This window comes from Drosophila suzukii, chromosome 3 (assembly GCF_043229965.1).
Source record: "Drosophila suzukii chromosome 3, CBGP_Dsuzu_IsoJpt1.0, whole genome shotgun sequence".
In the NCBI taxonomy this organism is placed as follows: Eukaryota; Metazoa; Arthropoda; class Insecta; order Diptera; family Drosophilidae; genus Drosophila; species Drosophila suzukii.
In genome coordinates this window covers 34,715,805-34,730,586 of record NC_092082.1, presented here as the reverse complement: position 1 = coordinate 34,730,586, position 14,782 = coordinate 34,715,805, and the positions used below count along the sequence as shown (strand labels likewise).

The following is a 14,782-nucleotide window of genomic DNA, read 5'->3' as shown; positions in this document are numbered from 1 at the left end:
AAGCAAATGAAGACACGAACGTAGCATTTTACTGGAGGCTTGCTTCGCACCTCTGACTTGTAGAGAAATGGCCCGCAAAAGTCAATGCCAGTGACTTCGAATGCATGAGATCCATCAAGTCGTTCCTTTGGAAGATCCGCCATTATATGCTCCACTACTCGATGCTTCATTCGAAAGCATCTAATGCATTTGTTTACCGCCTTCATTACCGTCTTTCTCCCCCCAATAGGCCAATATTGGGATCGAATTATGCCAAGTAATGCCCGTGGCCCAGTGTGCAGATTGCGTTCATGAAAGTGAGTAATAATGGCAATAGTGACCGAATGACTCCGTGGTAATATAATTGGATGACGCCCATTAAAATCCAGAGAAGAATTCCTCAGCCGGCCATCCACTCTAAGAAGCCCAAATTGGTCAATGAATGGCGAAAGAGATGCGAGCGAGCTGGAGGAGTGCACCATTCCCTTTGACTGCAATGATTTGATGTCATCCCATAAATGTGAGCGCTGGACAAGACGAAGCAACAGCAGCGTACCGCCTTGAAGGTCAGACACCGTGAGCGTAGGGCGATGGATGCGATTACTAAACTTATAGACGTATGCGAAAACTCTTTGAAGGGCAGCAAAGGAATTGGCAAATTTGGAACTGGACACTCTGTCTTCATATGGAGATTTTATTAGCAGAATCCTCCGGCGAACCTCAAGCGTTGGCTTTTCAGCAGTGATTGGGGTTGGCCAGTCAGCTTTGGGACCACAGAGGAATTTTGGTCCATGAGTCCAGAGAGGAGACTCGTTGAGCGAATAGCCTGAGGAACTGGCCGCCGATCCATCAAAAACTACGCGAAGCTTTGTAGTGGAGCTATCTTCCTTTATGACGCAATGATTAGGCAAGAAATATCGGCACAACCCGATGTCAGCGGCAGAAACTGATGACATATGTCCTAGATCGAGATATTCTTTTATGAATGCTGCATATTGAGCCTTCAAAGATGGCTGACGATTCAACTTTCTCTCTAGGGACAAAAATCTTCGATAAGCTTGCTGGTAGGACTCTCCCAAAAGATCTAGATTAAACTTGGCAGGCAGCCGAACAGAATAATCACCAGCTGGCAAACGATTGACGTGTCTTACGAAATGTGCTTCACAGTCCAATTCTTCCTTAGTAGCGCGTATAATTGGCTCGGCGCAGCTTTCCACTTCCCAAAATCGTCCAAGAAGATCATCTAACCGATCGAAACTATTCTCTCTACTAGCGAGAAGTTCATCTTGAGACGACATTAAAACCGAGCCATCGGAAAGGCCATAGCCTCCAGAAACAACCCAACCCAGACGCGTCTTTTGAATTAGGGGTAATCCAGGTGGGAGCTTGATTTGGCCAACGCACAACATCTCGAAAAAGAGGCTGGCTCCGATTAAAAGATCCACCCGCTGGGGAGCATAAAACCTTGGGTCAGCTAACTGTATATTTTTGGGTATGTTCCAGCTGCCAATGTCGACGTTGAAGCTAGGCTGTCGCTCTGTTATGTTCGGAGCAATCACCGCGGTAATGTTGGCCGAGTATTCGGAAGTTCGGGACTGAATCGTAATATGGACCGAGTGACCGTCCGTCACAAAACTGGAATCTCCAACTCCAGTTACAGATGCTGAGGATTTTACTTTCTTTACTTGAAGCTGATTTGCGAATCGGGACGTTATTAGATGCAGTTGGGAGCCCGAATCGAGTAGAGCTCGACAGGGAACGAAAACCCCAGAACGGTTTTTTACTAAAATGCTAGCCGTTGCTAAGAGCACAATATCATTACTAAATTCCTGTGCAATAAGAGCAGTCGAAGTGGAAGGCAGTGCAGAGGGTGAAGCAGAAGGAAGTGCTTCTTGAAGCTGTGCTCCTTCTTGTGAAGGAAAAGAAGGTGAGTTTCCCAGGTGAAGCAGGGTGTGGTGCTTAGATCCGCATGAACGACAACTACTAGAGTTGCATTGCCGAACTTGATGACCAACCTTAAGACAATTTATGCAAAGACCGAGCCGCTTCGCTTCTTGAAACCTATTCGCAGGAGACAGGATTTTAAAATTCTGACAATAAGAAATGGAATGCCCTGTATCATTACAGAATATACAAATCCAGGGGTTAGCGTTCGAGGCAACAAATGCTGATCTACGCGCATTGGGTATTCTGTTACTTCCCACCTGATTGCCCGGCGTATAGTTTGCCATGGCGAAATCCATAGTCTCCAACGTCCTGCATCGCTGCTCCAGAAATGATGCCATTGACTCCCACGTAGGAATTAAATTGACGAAGGCAGGGTCCTCTAAACGCTCTTCCCACTTTGCCTGACTTGCCGGATCCAACCTTTGGAACAGGACTTGGACGATGATGCATCCTGCGATTTGTTCTGTCGTGCCCAGTCCCTTGAGAGCACGAATGTGAGCATTGAATTTATCGGACAGATCCCGAAGTGTCGAGACGGAACCACTCTGCACCGCCTTTAGTCCCAGGATCTCAATAATGTGTGCCTGAAAAACCAAACGTCGATTATCAAATCTATTTTTCAGCAAATCTAAAGCAATTGCGTAGTTGCCATCCGAAATTTCCAATGAGCGAATAGTTTCCAACGCTGCGTCCCTCAGGCATGATCGTAGATGCTGCAGCTTTTCTACGTTGGTGAGGTCCGGATGACTATCTATGATCGTGGTAAACATAGAATAAAAGTCAGACCAATTTGCATAACCTCCAGCGAATTTTGGAAGCTCCAGTGGGGGCAGCAATGCTGCCCTATGTCGAGGCTGACGCTGCTGGGGGCCGAAAACTCCCGGAGTGATGCCGTCAGCAAAAGTTGAATGCGAAAGAAGCTGTGAGGTGCGCTTTGAAATTTCGGATCGAACCGATGACTTCAGAGTTACGAGAATGTCATCAAATTTCTCACTTAAATCACTTTCAATTTCCTCTAAATCCAACTCTTCGAGCTCACCGAGCACCTTTTTAAATGACTCTTGAAGCTCATCAATCAACTCTAACCTCACATGAAGACCGGATTCGTCGCATGAAGTTAACGCCGCACTTGATAGGGAATCCACTAAGCGCTCCACTCTATTAAATAAAGCCGTTGCCTTGCGCTTTAAAAATATTGCCCTGTTTGCATCAGCGGTAACATCTCCAAAAGCTCCCGTAGGCATGGCTACAACAACAACAGCAGACGAAATGCCCGAAATTCGGCTCCAGCGGGAAGATGAGCGCAAAGCAAACGAGGGAATAACAGCCCGTTACTTGGCTATGTACGCTTCTATGTATAGCTGATTTTGCGCCTTATATGTAAATTTCCGCAATCACCAACTGCTATTTATTTATAGCGCTCACTGCATTTAAGGCCTTATGATTGTTGCTCCGCCAATGCACCGCAGCAGCAAGAATGAAAAAGTCAATAAATAGACTTATATGATTTGCACTTAGTATTATTTATGCACAAATCACGTCGGGGTCACCAATGGTGAACTAATAAGCTTTTTTATTAGTTGTTGCTAAATTAAAATACGAATTTCAGGTTGCTTTAGGCTTGTTAACAATTTATTAGCGAGAGAGAGTACAGCAGGCGAGACGAGAATGCGTTTTATGTCGAGATCAGAATTCGTACTGATTTACAAAGGGACAGCCAGCCGAACGCTGGGCCGAAAAATGCAAGTACACAAAAGACGAGAGAGCTAGATAAAGAGAGCTACCTTTCGCGATGCCATTAATATAAGAGATCGAATTAAGAAATTAGTTGGCTGCTGCGGCTGCGTGACCCGACAGATGGATTTAACAAAAAATTGCAGACAGACGTTATATATACAGATTTTAGTAAAGCCTTTGACTCCTAATTCCAAATTAATTCCTAAAACATTTGAACCCATTATTACCTCTCAGTTGCAACATTTGTGCTCCTCTTTAATACCGCCGTGTCAGCATGGTTTTGTTAAGCGAAGATCAACCACCACTAGCCTGCTCGAATTGACATCTTTTGTAATAGATGGACTTAACAAAAAATTGCAGACAGACGTTATATATACATATTTTAGTAAAGCCTTTCAGCTTGGGTTTCCATGTAATTTATTAACTTGGATATCAAGTTATTTGAATGGTAGGACTCAGAGGGTTATATTCAAGAATGCTGCGTCACAATTGATCTACATGACATCTGGAGTGCCTCAGGGTAGTCATTTGGGCCCTTTGCTGTTTACTTTTTTTATTAACGATCTTCCCTCTATCATAGCACATTCTCGTGTACAAATGTATGCTGATGATGTTAAGCTTTGTTTATCATATAAAGATATAGCGTCGGGTTGCAACTTACAGTCAGATATTGATTGTTTTCAGGGATGGTGTGAGTACAACCTTTTAAATTTGAACTGCCTCAAATGCAACGTTAAGACTTTTTATAGGGGTACTCCTACATTTGTTAGTAAAGCCTAGTACTCACATCGACTAAAACCGCGAGGTAACCATAGGAGTGAGCGAGAGGCAAACAGGCAGCTAAAGCTTTTCGTCGGGTCTGTTTTTCAGTGCGGTACTTAGATGGGCTAAGGAAATACCAGAAAAAAAAACCAGATATCGCCGTGAATTTTCGATGAACGCCGTTAGCTGCGGCCCAAAGAATAAGAAATTTAATCTTTGGCGGTGCTCGTGCAGAAGCGGTGAGGAACTCAAGAATTAAAAATGGAAGAAAAACCTCAAAAACGGCTAATGGAGGTCAGTGCAGATGAAAAAGGACACCTAATCCAAGCTGTTGACCGACAGGAAGCAAAACCAGAACGGGGCAAATCTTCAGAATAGCTGAAGCGCTGGAGGAGATCCACTAGAGAATCCCAGTGGGAAGGAACATGGATCATCGCTCGATCTCCGACAAGCTCTCCATTGAGGACTCCACCTCCACCAGCTACTTGACAGCTAAAGCGGAGATGGAGGACGCGCCGGCTTCTATAGGGATAAAATAAGTTCACCCGCTAAGGAACAGCTGGAGGAGCCATCATCAGCCATTATTGGCCAGCCTGTTGGGAGTCGGAGTTGGACTACAGATGGCGCGGGAAAGATAGCTAAGCATCCGTGGGATGAGAAGGAAACTTCTAGTTTACATAAATAAAAACAATAGTTGAACATTTCATTTATTATACCCGTTACTCGTAGAGTAAAAGGTTGTACTAGATTCGTCGGAAAGTATGTAACAGGCAGAAGGAAGCGTTTCCGACCCCATAAAGTATATATATTCTTGATCAGGATCACTAGCCGAGTCGATCTAGCCATTTCCGTCTGTCCGTCTGTCTGTCCGGATGAACGCTGAGATCTCGGAAACTATGAGAGCTAGGCTATTGAGATTTGGCGTGCAGATTCCTGAGCTTCTTACGCAGCGCAAGTTTGTTTCAGCACAGTGCCACGCCCACTCTAACGCACACAAACCGCAAAAAGCTGTGGCTCCTACAGTTTTGATGCTAGAATAAAAATTGTAACTGAAATGTATTGTTCCCAACAATATCTACCGATTGACCAAAAAAAATTTGCCACGCCCACTCTAACGCCCACAAACCGCCCAAACCTGTGGCGCCCAATTTTAACTGAAATGTATTGGTCTCGCCAATACCTATCGATTGGCCACGCCCACTCTAACGCCCATAACGCTTAAATATGTCTACCGCCGGTAGGTGGCGCATTTCAATGTGGTTTTGCTGCTTGCATATCTCCATTTCCCTTTGGTCCCATTAGCTGAGTAACGGGTATCTGATAGTCGAGGTACTCGACTATTGCGTTTTTTCTTGTTTTTACATTAATTTCTTTGTACACCAGCAGACTCTTCCTTTTTAAATTGCTCCAATTGATTTGTTTTCCGTTTGGCAACAAGGCCAGCTGCTTGACAGTAAAACCATGCCACATGCATTGCTGGTGAACTTTGAAAACTTCGTTCACACTACAAAGAATACGATTTTTCGACTAGTTAAACTCTTAGCCGATCTGAGTACTAGGCTTTACTCTCTTCAAAATACGCCACTCGACCGTATATGTTCAGTTAATGATTTAGGTGTTCTTCTGGACCCAAAACTTAAATTTGACTGCCACATAATGTCCACTGTCCACAAAGCCATGAGTGTTCTTGGGTTTATAAAGCGTTGGTCAAAAGAATTTGATGACCCTTATTCAACCAAATTGTTATTTACCCTTGTCCGTCCTATTTTGGAATACTGTTCTTCGGTTTGGAGTCCGCAATATCAAGTGCATATTGACCGTATTGAGTCGGTACAAAAAAAATTCTTCTTTTTGCCCTTCGTAGTTTGAACTGGGATCAAAACGTAAGGCTACCTTCTTATCAGAGTAGATTACTATTGCTTAATTTACCTACACTTGTAAATAATTTAATTTAATTTGTACTTCAACTTCTATCCCGGTATTAAAAACTAATATTTTAACTCATTTGCTTCATTCTTAGTTGCTTCTTTTATTTTCATTTGTGTCCCGTTTTTTTTTGTTTTTTGTATCTTCCTCGCGAACTTGCATTTTTTGACCAAAATTATAAAAGGGCCCCGCGCGTAACAAGCACGTTCTTGGTGTCGTTGGACCACTTGTTTGTACTGCTCGTAGTGCATCAACGTCCATCATATATTAGCTCTGAAAAAAACAAAGAAATGCTTTTAGCCGGAGTAGAAAACAACATGACAAACTAATAAAGATATATTTTTGTCCTACTATTTTCCCAATTATGATCAAATCGTTCCTGTAGTAGCAATATATATAGTCGTCCGATTTTTAAAAACATTAAAACAAAACAAACATTGAAATAACACAAAAATTGTATTCCTAGGAGTAGATGATAATATGATAATTAAAACCAGAGCTTTAACTTATAAACCCTTTCTTAAAATAGGTTTTCAATTATTCCTATGAATGTTATAGGACATAGTTTTCTGATCTCCTTCACTGCGTTGCCAACTTCTGAGTGAAGTCATTATACCCTCTTGAAGGTTATAAAGATCTGTCAACTAAATCCGACGTCGAAGTACTAAAACACAATTTAAAAAGCAATATTGGAGAAATTATACGGCAATGAGAGCTGATAAGCATTCGATATTACTAAAACTTTTTAATTCAGTACATCAATTTTGAGGGTGCATTTTTCGGGCATGACCGCTTGAATTCCCTACGGAGTTGGACACAGAAAATAAATTGTCTTCAAAATATTCTTAAAATACATATATTCTTAAATTCTTAAATTTTAATTGCATGATATGGTTTTATGATAATGGATTTATAACCTTCAGCTTGCAGAAGTAAGCTCCTTTTCTTGTTTAAAGTACTGTAAGAAAATGTGCAATTTTGCGATAATTGATCATCCCGCTTTTTGTTTGCTCATAATTAAAGCGTAGTAGTCACATCGACGAAAACTGCGGGATAGCCATAGGCGGCTAACGATTTTCGTCGGGTCCGTTTTTCAGCGCGGTACTCAGATGAGCTAAGGAAATACCAGAAAAATACCTGATTTAGCGAGTGAATTTTCGATAAACGCCGTTAGCCGCGGCCAAAAGAATAAGAAATTTAATCTTTGAGGGTGTTCGTGCAATGGCGGTGTGGAAACTATAAATTAAAAATAGAAGACAAAATTTAAAAAAATTATATCTGTGGTGTTTTTTAACATATAACCTCCTAAGCTTGGAAATAACATTTTTTAATTAGTTCTGAATTTCTAATTTAATTTTATTAAAATCGGACGACTATATCATATAGCTGTCATAGGAACGATCGGAAAATTGGTGGGAAAACAGTAAATTATAGCTTCGAAGTTTTTTAACACTTAACTTCCTACGCTTGGAAATAACATTTTTTAATTAGTTCTGAATTTTGAATTTAATTTTATAAAAATCGGACGACTATATCATATAGCTGCCATAGAAACGATCGGAAAATTGGTGGAAAATAATGTGAAACAAATTATAGCTTCGGTGTTTTTTGACGTATTAATCTGTACTATTGGGAATATCATTTATTGTATTTTTCAGAATTTCAAATTAAATTTTATTATGTTAACTACAAGGGTATACAAACTTCGGCTTGCCGAAGTTAACTTCATTTCATGTTTTTATTTTAAGTTCTTTGTGCACCAGCAGACTCTTCTTTTTAAATTGTTTTCCGTTTGTCAACAAACCTATTTGATTGACAGTAACACCATTCCACATGCACTGCGGGTGAACTTTGAAAACTTCGGTCACACTACAAAGAATAAGATTTTTCTACTAATAATACTCTTAGCCGATCTGAGTACTAGGCTTAAAGCAATATTAATATATTAAACCAAACGTGTACTAAGAAGAGAAAGTGGGTGCTTCAAAAGTTAGCATTGGTGAAAATCTATTATATTATGGTGTTTAATTAACAAAGAGCAGGAAAATTAAATTTAAAGACAGTGGTCAGGTTCAAACTGCCCCTTCCTCTATGTTGTGATAAGCTGTCACTTCAGCTGTTATCGGATAGCGGACAGTGAATGTGCTTTGTGGGAACCGAAGATTCACATTTTACAAAAACTAGATGTATTTCTCATGGATGGACTATAAGGCAAGGGGCTTAAATAGACCATCCATTAAAAGGATAACTGTGGTTAGATTTCTGCGAGAAGATGCTATTATTGGATTATCTGTCAAGAAACTGGTATATAAGTGGTGTTTAGTGGGAATCGAACATTAGAGTATAAGACGTGGTAGTTCGGGTTTGAAAATACAAATTTATTTTTATCTTAACATTTGGATTTGTTGTCATTGAATCAATTAGCCATTCCCGATTTAACGCCAGAAAATGGGTAGAAGAAAGTCTAAAAGAAAACCCCCGCCAAAAAGAAAAAACATTGAACCACTTGATCAACAATTTAATTGTCCATTCTGCAACCATGAGAAGTCGTGTGAAGTTAAAATGTACATAATTTAACCTGTTCTGAAATTTAAAATCTTTTAATGATAAGTGTGTGGCTACATTTGTATGTACATATGTTGATATATGTTAAAAGTTTAAAGGATAGAACAGGTCTAAATCTTTGAAAATTTTCAGTCGTTTATGTAACTCGATATTTAAAACTTATTTCAGGGATAAGGGCAGGAACACGGCCAAAATTACTTGTAGAGTGTGCTTGGAAGACTTCCAAACTGGAATTAACTTTCTCTCCGAACCTATAGATGTTTACAATGATTGGGTAGATGCTTGTGAAACTGCAAATTAATTAAAATTATTGTTAAGTTAGATTCTAATTTTTAAATCTATGATTTACTTGTAATGCTAAGTGTGTAGGACCTTGTTCACGAAATTAAATAAATTGAGATTAAACTGTAACAGTATCGTAAAAGTGCTTCGCACTGCTGCTACCAGAAAACTGGAAATGTGTTCATGTGTTGAAAAGGGAAAAGCAAACGTCGCGGTTGAAAACCGGCGAACTCTTGAAGATAAACAGAAGGAAAAGAAACTACTTTTTTGAAAATCACTTCGCAGAAACGTTGTGCTTGCGGAAAAGATGCCAAGTAAAATCGAAAAAGTAATTTAAAAGAATTAATCATCCTATAGATTTTGACGAAAGTAAAAAAGTAAAGCTAAAGCTTTGCCCTTTGCAATAAGTACAAATGCCTTAAAGTTGAGCTAATGTTTTTAAACTGTTTTTAAAAATGTATGTACATACAGTGACAAACTTAAGTGTTAGCACACTTAGCATCTTGATCTTTAAGTGCCCTTTTCTAACTCTATAAATTATTTATTATTATTTTGGTTAAATTAAATAGTTAACAATCCAATTAATTTTGTTTCATTACAATATCTCTTAAAAGTACATTTTTAAAATAAAATAAATAATAACTGCTTCGGTAAAACCTAATTGATTTGGTTGCCTTTTTTTGCCAAGTACGCTTTGTCTCAATATCTTAAGTGGTATAATACAAAATTACTATCAGAAAAAATCGATTTAGAACCTTAAATTACACCAATAATGGTTATATATACATATAAACAAAAAAAATAAATACCCTTATCTCTGCGAAAAATATTTTATTTTCAGGATCAGGGTCAGTTGTATACTAACATTTGTGAACAGGTGCCCTGAAGCCGATTTTATCGTTGGAAGCCTTTTATGGCGTTCTAAAGGACTCTAACCATGCAAAAATACAAGGCACATAGGACGATACAAAGCTTTGAGTGGCCAGGGAGTCGAAAGGATCACATAAAAGGATAATGACAACCCTCAGATCCACCCGGCACTGATCTAAGTTTAGGATAAGAAGGTCTTTGGCAAAGATATTTACACAGTAGTCTTTCGAAAGGCCATGTCAAGTGCTCAGTGCAAGTTTTTTTTACCTATATGCCTGGCATTTTTGCAATAAGTACGAGTATTAAGCTTTAATTTAATATAAATCAATAACTTTTAGCACTTAAACTTTTCATATGTTAAAAGGTTATGCCTTGTGGAAGCGGAGGTAGCCACAATGTGCTGCTTCCAGGTAAGCCTTCTGTCCAAAGTAAGCTCAAAGTTCTTAATCGTTTTGAACAGCTTAATTGGAGTCCCGGATGAGGCGATAAGTTCTTAGCCTGTTCAACGAAAAGGTGGCATGCTGAGGTTTAGCAGGATTAACAGCGATGTTTTTTCTCGACGCCCAGGCCTCAAACTCATTTCACAATGTCGGACACGATATCCGTCGCCTCCCTTCGCAAAAATACTTGTTCGACTCAAAGGCTTTAAGGACATGGTTGACCATCCGATGCAATTGCTCAGCAGCGTTCTGCAGACTCCTGAAACCAAACGGATGATTCGGAATTGCGTCCTGGAATAGGCTTATGGACCGAAAAGAATCTACACAGCGGGGAAAGACGCCTTTCTTGGGGATCATAGCAGCATTCTTATGCATCCACTTCTCCAGATAATATGAAAGAGCTACTTTAAGTTATATTTTGCACAAGTACCACCTGATCGAAGCAAAGGAAACTTCTGGAGAGGCTGTCGCTTAAGCTGGCGAGGGCAATTCCACAGCTCGATCAGCACGGGATTGATAGCACTATGTCCGATTTATCATCATAAATAGTCTCTTAATAACCCAACAGTTCCAAAAATAAAGTTTCATCCGTGAATCACCGGTGACGAGTCAGCTTCATATATACATAGACTGTTTGTATGGGATGTCTGCTTTTTTACTCTTGACAGCTCATGAGAATTTTTCGAAGTGAGCCCTGATTATCCTCACACGGGAAAATACTCGTATGTCGGATAATGTGTCATAGGTGAATTCATGTATAACCTTTTTTAAAGTCATTAATTTCATTACCAAACATTTTATTGGGTCCTTTTCATAAAAAAAAAATAAATATGTATGTAACATATCTATGTTAAATTAATATTTGTTGTATTTTGTTGATTTATGTTTGTTTTAAATATTGTTATTTAGGTTTTCCATTAACGTACAATTATTTCTGTTTTGTTATTTAGGTTTTCCGTTGACGTACAATTATTGTTAATAAGCCTTATATTGTTAATTTATTTTTAGCCTTCGATATCGCCGCCCTCTTACATTTGTACAATTATTGTTAATAAGCCTTGTTTTTTGTTATTTAGGATTTCCGTTAGCGTACAATTACTGTTGATAAGCCTTGATTTTTGCTTTGTTAATTTATTTTTAACCTCTGACATCGCCTTCCTTAAACATTTGTCCGGGTCCTCTGAGTCCTTGGCCAACGCTCCGAAAAAATGTAAAGTCATATGTTTTCAATATGTGCTTTGCTTGTATCTTTATATATTTACCTTTTAGAGCTGTGTATAACGCTTTACGGGATTTTTATTGGAACAAAACATTTTATCATGCCACTTTTGGCTAACGGAACCAGAATATCTGGGTTATATTGTAAGGCCCATAAAACCTTAAAAATTGACATACCTTAAACTTAGATCAATGCACGACATATTAAACTTAGCTGACTTTATTATTTCAAAAAAATATCACTTTTAATAGCAAAATAAATGTGCTTCACCGCGCACAAATTGAATAGCCTGTTTTTCTTTTATTAACCCAAACATAATGCCCCATGGCTTCTACTTATCCCTTTAATTCATTTCTTTTGTTTCGGTGTGGAAACTAAAAATAAAAAGTGGAAGGAAAACCCCAAAAACACGCCTGCAGGAGGTCAGGGCTGTTGCCCGTCATTGTGGGACTCCCTCGACAGGAAGCAATACCACAATAGGGAACATGCTGAGTGGGACTTCGCTCCCTACATGGACATCCTGCCGAGCGTGTGCTCGCAAGGAAAGTAAGTCCTTGCCCAATAGTACTAATAGAAGTAGAACCACCAGAACGATCTCCGACCTCCGATCTCTCCATTGGTAAACCACAGGACTCCACTTCTACCAACTACTTGGCAGGTAAAGCGGAGATGGGGGACGCGCTGGCTTCTATAGAGAGAAGGAAAAAAGGGCGCTTGGTAAGGGAAAGCTGTAGGAGCCATTGCCAGCCATTGTAAGAATGGTGGGTGACTTCCTGCAGCATCAGCGGAACAATCCCGTTCCCAATCCGCCTCCCACTTTCTTAAGGTCCAATACGCCTATTGGGACTCGGAGCAGGACTGCAGATGGCGCGGGGCAGATGGTTATGAATTTGTGGGAAGAGAAGGAAGCTTCAAACTACGTATTTACATAAATAAACATTCGCTGAACATTCCCTTTTTTTTAATTTTAACTACTTTGTGAACCAGCACTATTCTTTTTTAAATTGAGTAAAATTAATTGTTTTCCGTTTGTCAATAAACCCAGCCGCTCGACAGTAAGTCCATTGAGTACATGCATTGCGGGTGAACTTTAAAAACTTCGGTCCCACAACAAAGAATAAGTTTTTTGTATTTATTTATTTTGTATTTATTTTGGTAATGCAAAATATATAAATCTGTAGAGGCAACCATATATTTAAAAGAGATAAACGAAAACACAGTGTTTTTCCCTTGCATGTGCCGAGGGTCAAACGTGATTTTAGGCTTACGTTTTTTTTTAAGAAATATGGCTGCCCATTGATATGTATATATGTATGTATATATATTCTTGATCAGGATCACTAGCCGAGTCGATCTAGCCATGTCCGTCCGTATGAACGCTGAAATCTCGGAAACTACAAAAGCTAGAAAATCGGGAATTGGAATGTAGATTCCTGAGCTTCTTGCGCAGCGGAAGCTTGTTTCAGCAGGGTGCCACGCCCAAAACTGTGGCTCCTACAGTTTTAATGCAGTTTTAATGCTAGAATTAAAAAATTTATTGTTCTTATCAATACCTATCGATTGACCTAAAAAAAAGTTTTCCACGCCCACTTTAACGCCCACAAACTTAAAAAAATCGTAAGTATGAACGCTGATATCTCGGAAACTATCAAAGATTTGAGATTTAGATTCCGTAGCCTTGCACGCACCGGAAGTTTATTACGCGAATATGCCACGCCCACTCTAACGCCAACAAACCGCGCAAGCCTGTGGCGCCCACATTTTTCATGCTAGAAAAATATTTTAGCTGAAACGTATTAGTCTCGTCAATACCTATCGATTGACCTAAAAAAAAAGTTTGCCACGCCCACAATTTGCATGCTAGGGATTGACCCAAAAAAGTTTTCCACGGCCACTCTAACGCCCAAACCGCTTAAATCTGTCGGCCGCCCACATATGTAACCATATATTGAGATCGCGGGTAGGTGGCGCATTGCAATCTCGCTTTGCTGCATGCATATTTTTATCTCCCTTTGGTCCCTTTAGCTGAGTAACGGGTATCTGATAGTCGAGGTAGTCGATTATAGCGTTATTCCTTGTTTTTGTTGTGCAGATTCGGAGGGTCAAACGTGATTTTCAAGAGTTTATTTGGCAAAATAGCTAAAAATTGTCCATACGAATGCCCCACCCCCTACGACCTCGTCGAACCTCGTTCTTACACGATTGCAATATATAAATATATTTTTTTTTATAAGGAATCATGTTGAAAAAAACTGGCTTAAACTATAAATGCCACCAAATGCATTTCAAATTTGATTTGAATAGAAGCATATGATCTCCTTACTTTTTAACATTTTTAAGTTTCTTTAAAGTTTAACCTGTAAATTAATTATATGAAGGAACTTTTTTTAATTTAATACCAACTTAAAATTTTGAAAATATGACTTTTGCATTCATTCAAGCCATGTCGTAGATTATTTTAAACATTCAAATTATAACGATTATTTGTTGGTATACACTTGTTTTATTTCCTGTTTCTCCATTCTTTCGTGCGAGGCAGATACATAATTCTGTCAACGTAGTTTGGCCGTGGGCATAAGTGAGACAGATTGTGTTCGTCATAACTCACCACACTGTGCGTATGTATTGGAAGGTGAGAAGGAAATGAAAAGGAATCAACATGAGTTGTAGTCAGTCTGGTTGTGAAATTCAATATCCATGCCACGCGCCAAAATACGTTTCGCCGAAAGTCTGGCGGAAGAGTCGGAGAATGAATCCTCGTCATACATAACTTTTGTTTAATATTGAACAAATGGATGAAACTTTAATAAAAAATAAACCAACTTTGAACAACAAATTTTTTTCGTAACGTAACCCCTTATTTTCTACTGAATCCATGTTTTGCTTAACACTAGGATTTCTAGGAACGTAATTATCGTGTTAAGAGAGGTCCAAGTGTATACAATTTTGATCAGTAGATGCAAGCGATGTATAACACGTAATAATGTAAAGGAAATAAAACTGTAAACATCGACGTTTCTTCACCTTCATTTGAAGGATTATTTATTTTGAAGTT

The 14,782-nt window shown here is 39.2% G+C and overlaps 1 protein-coding gene across 2 annotated transcripts; it reads left to right on the top strand.

Annotated features, from left to right (window-relative positions):
* Positions 1–8,709: 8,709 nt before the first annotated feature.
* Positions 8,710–9,327, top strand: LOC139353051 (transcription elongation factor 1 homolog). Of its 2 annotated transcripts, none has more exons than XM_070996205.1 (2): positions 8,710–8,915; positions 9,085–9,327. In XM_070996205.1, exons 1-2 carry the CDS (start codon positions 8,800–8,802, stop codon positions 9,215–9,217), a joined length of 249 nt encoding a protein of 82 aa, XP_070852306.1. In that variant the 5' UTR covers positions 8,710–8,799; the 3' UTR covers positions 9,218–9,327. The 2 variants fall into 2 exon arrangements, 1 of the variants encoding a protein (XP_070852306.1); XR_011604160.1 differs by having other exon boundaries at positions 8,883–9,024.
* Positions 9,328–14,782: the final 5,455 nt, after the last annotated feature.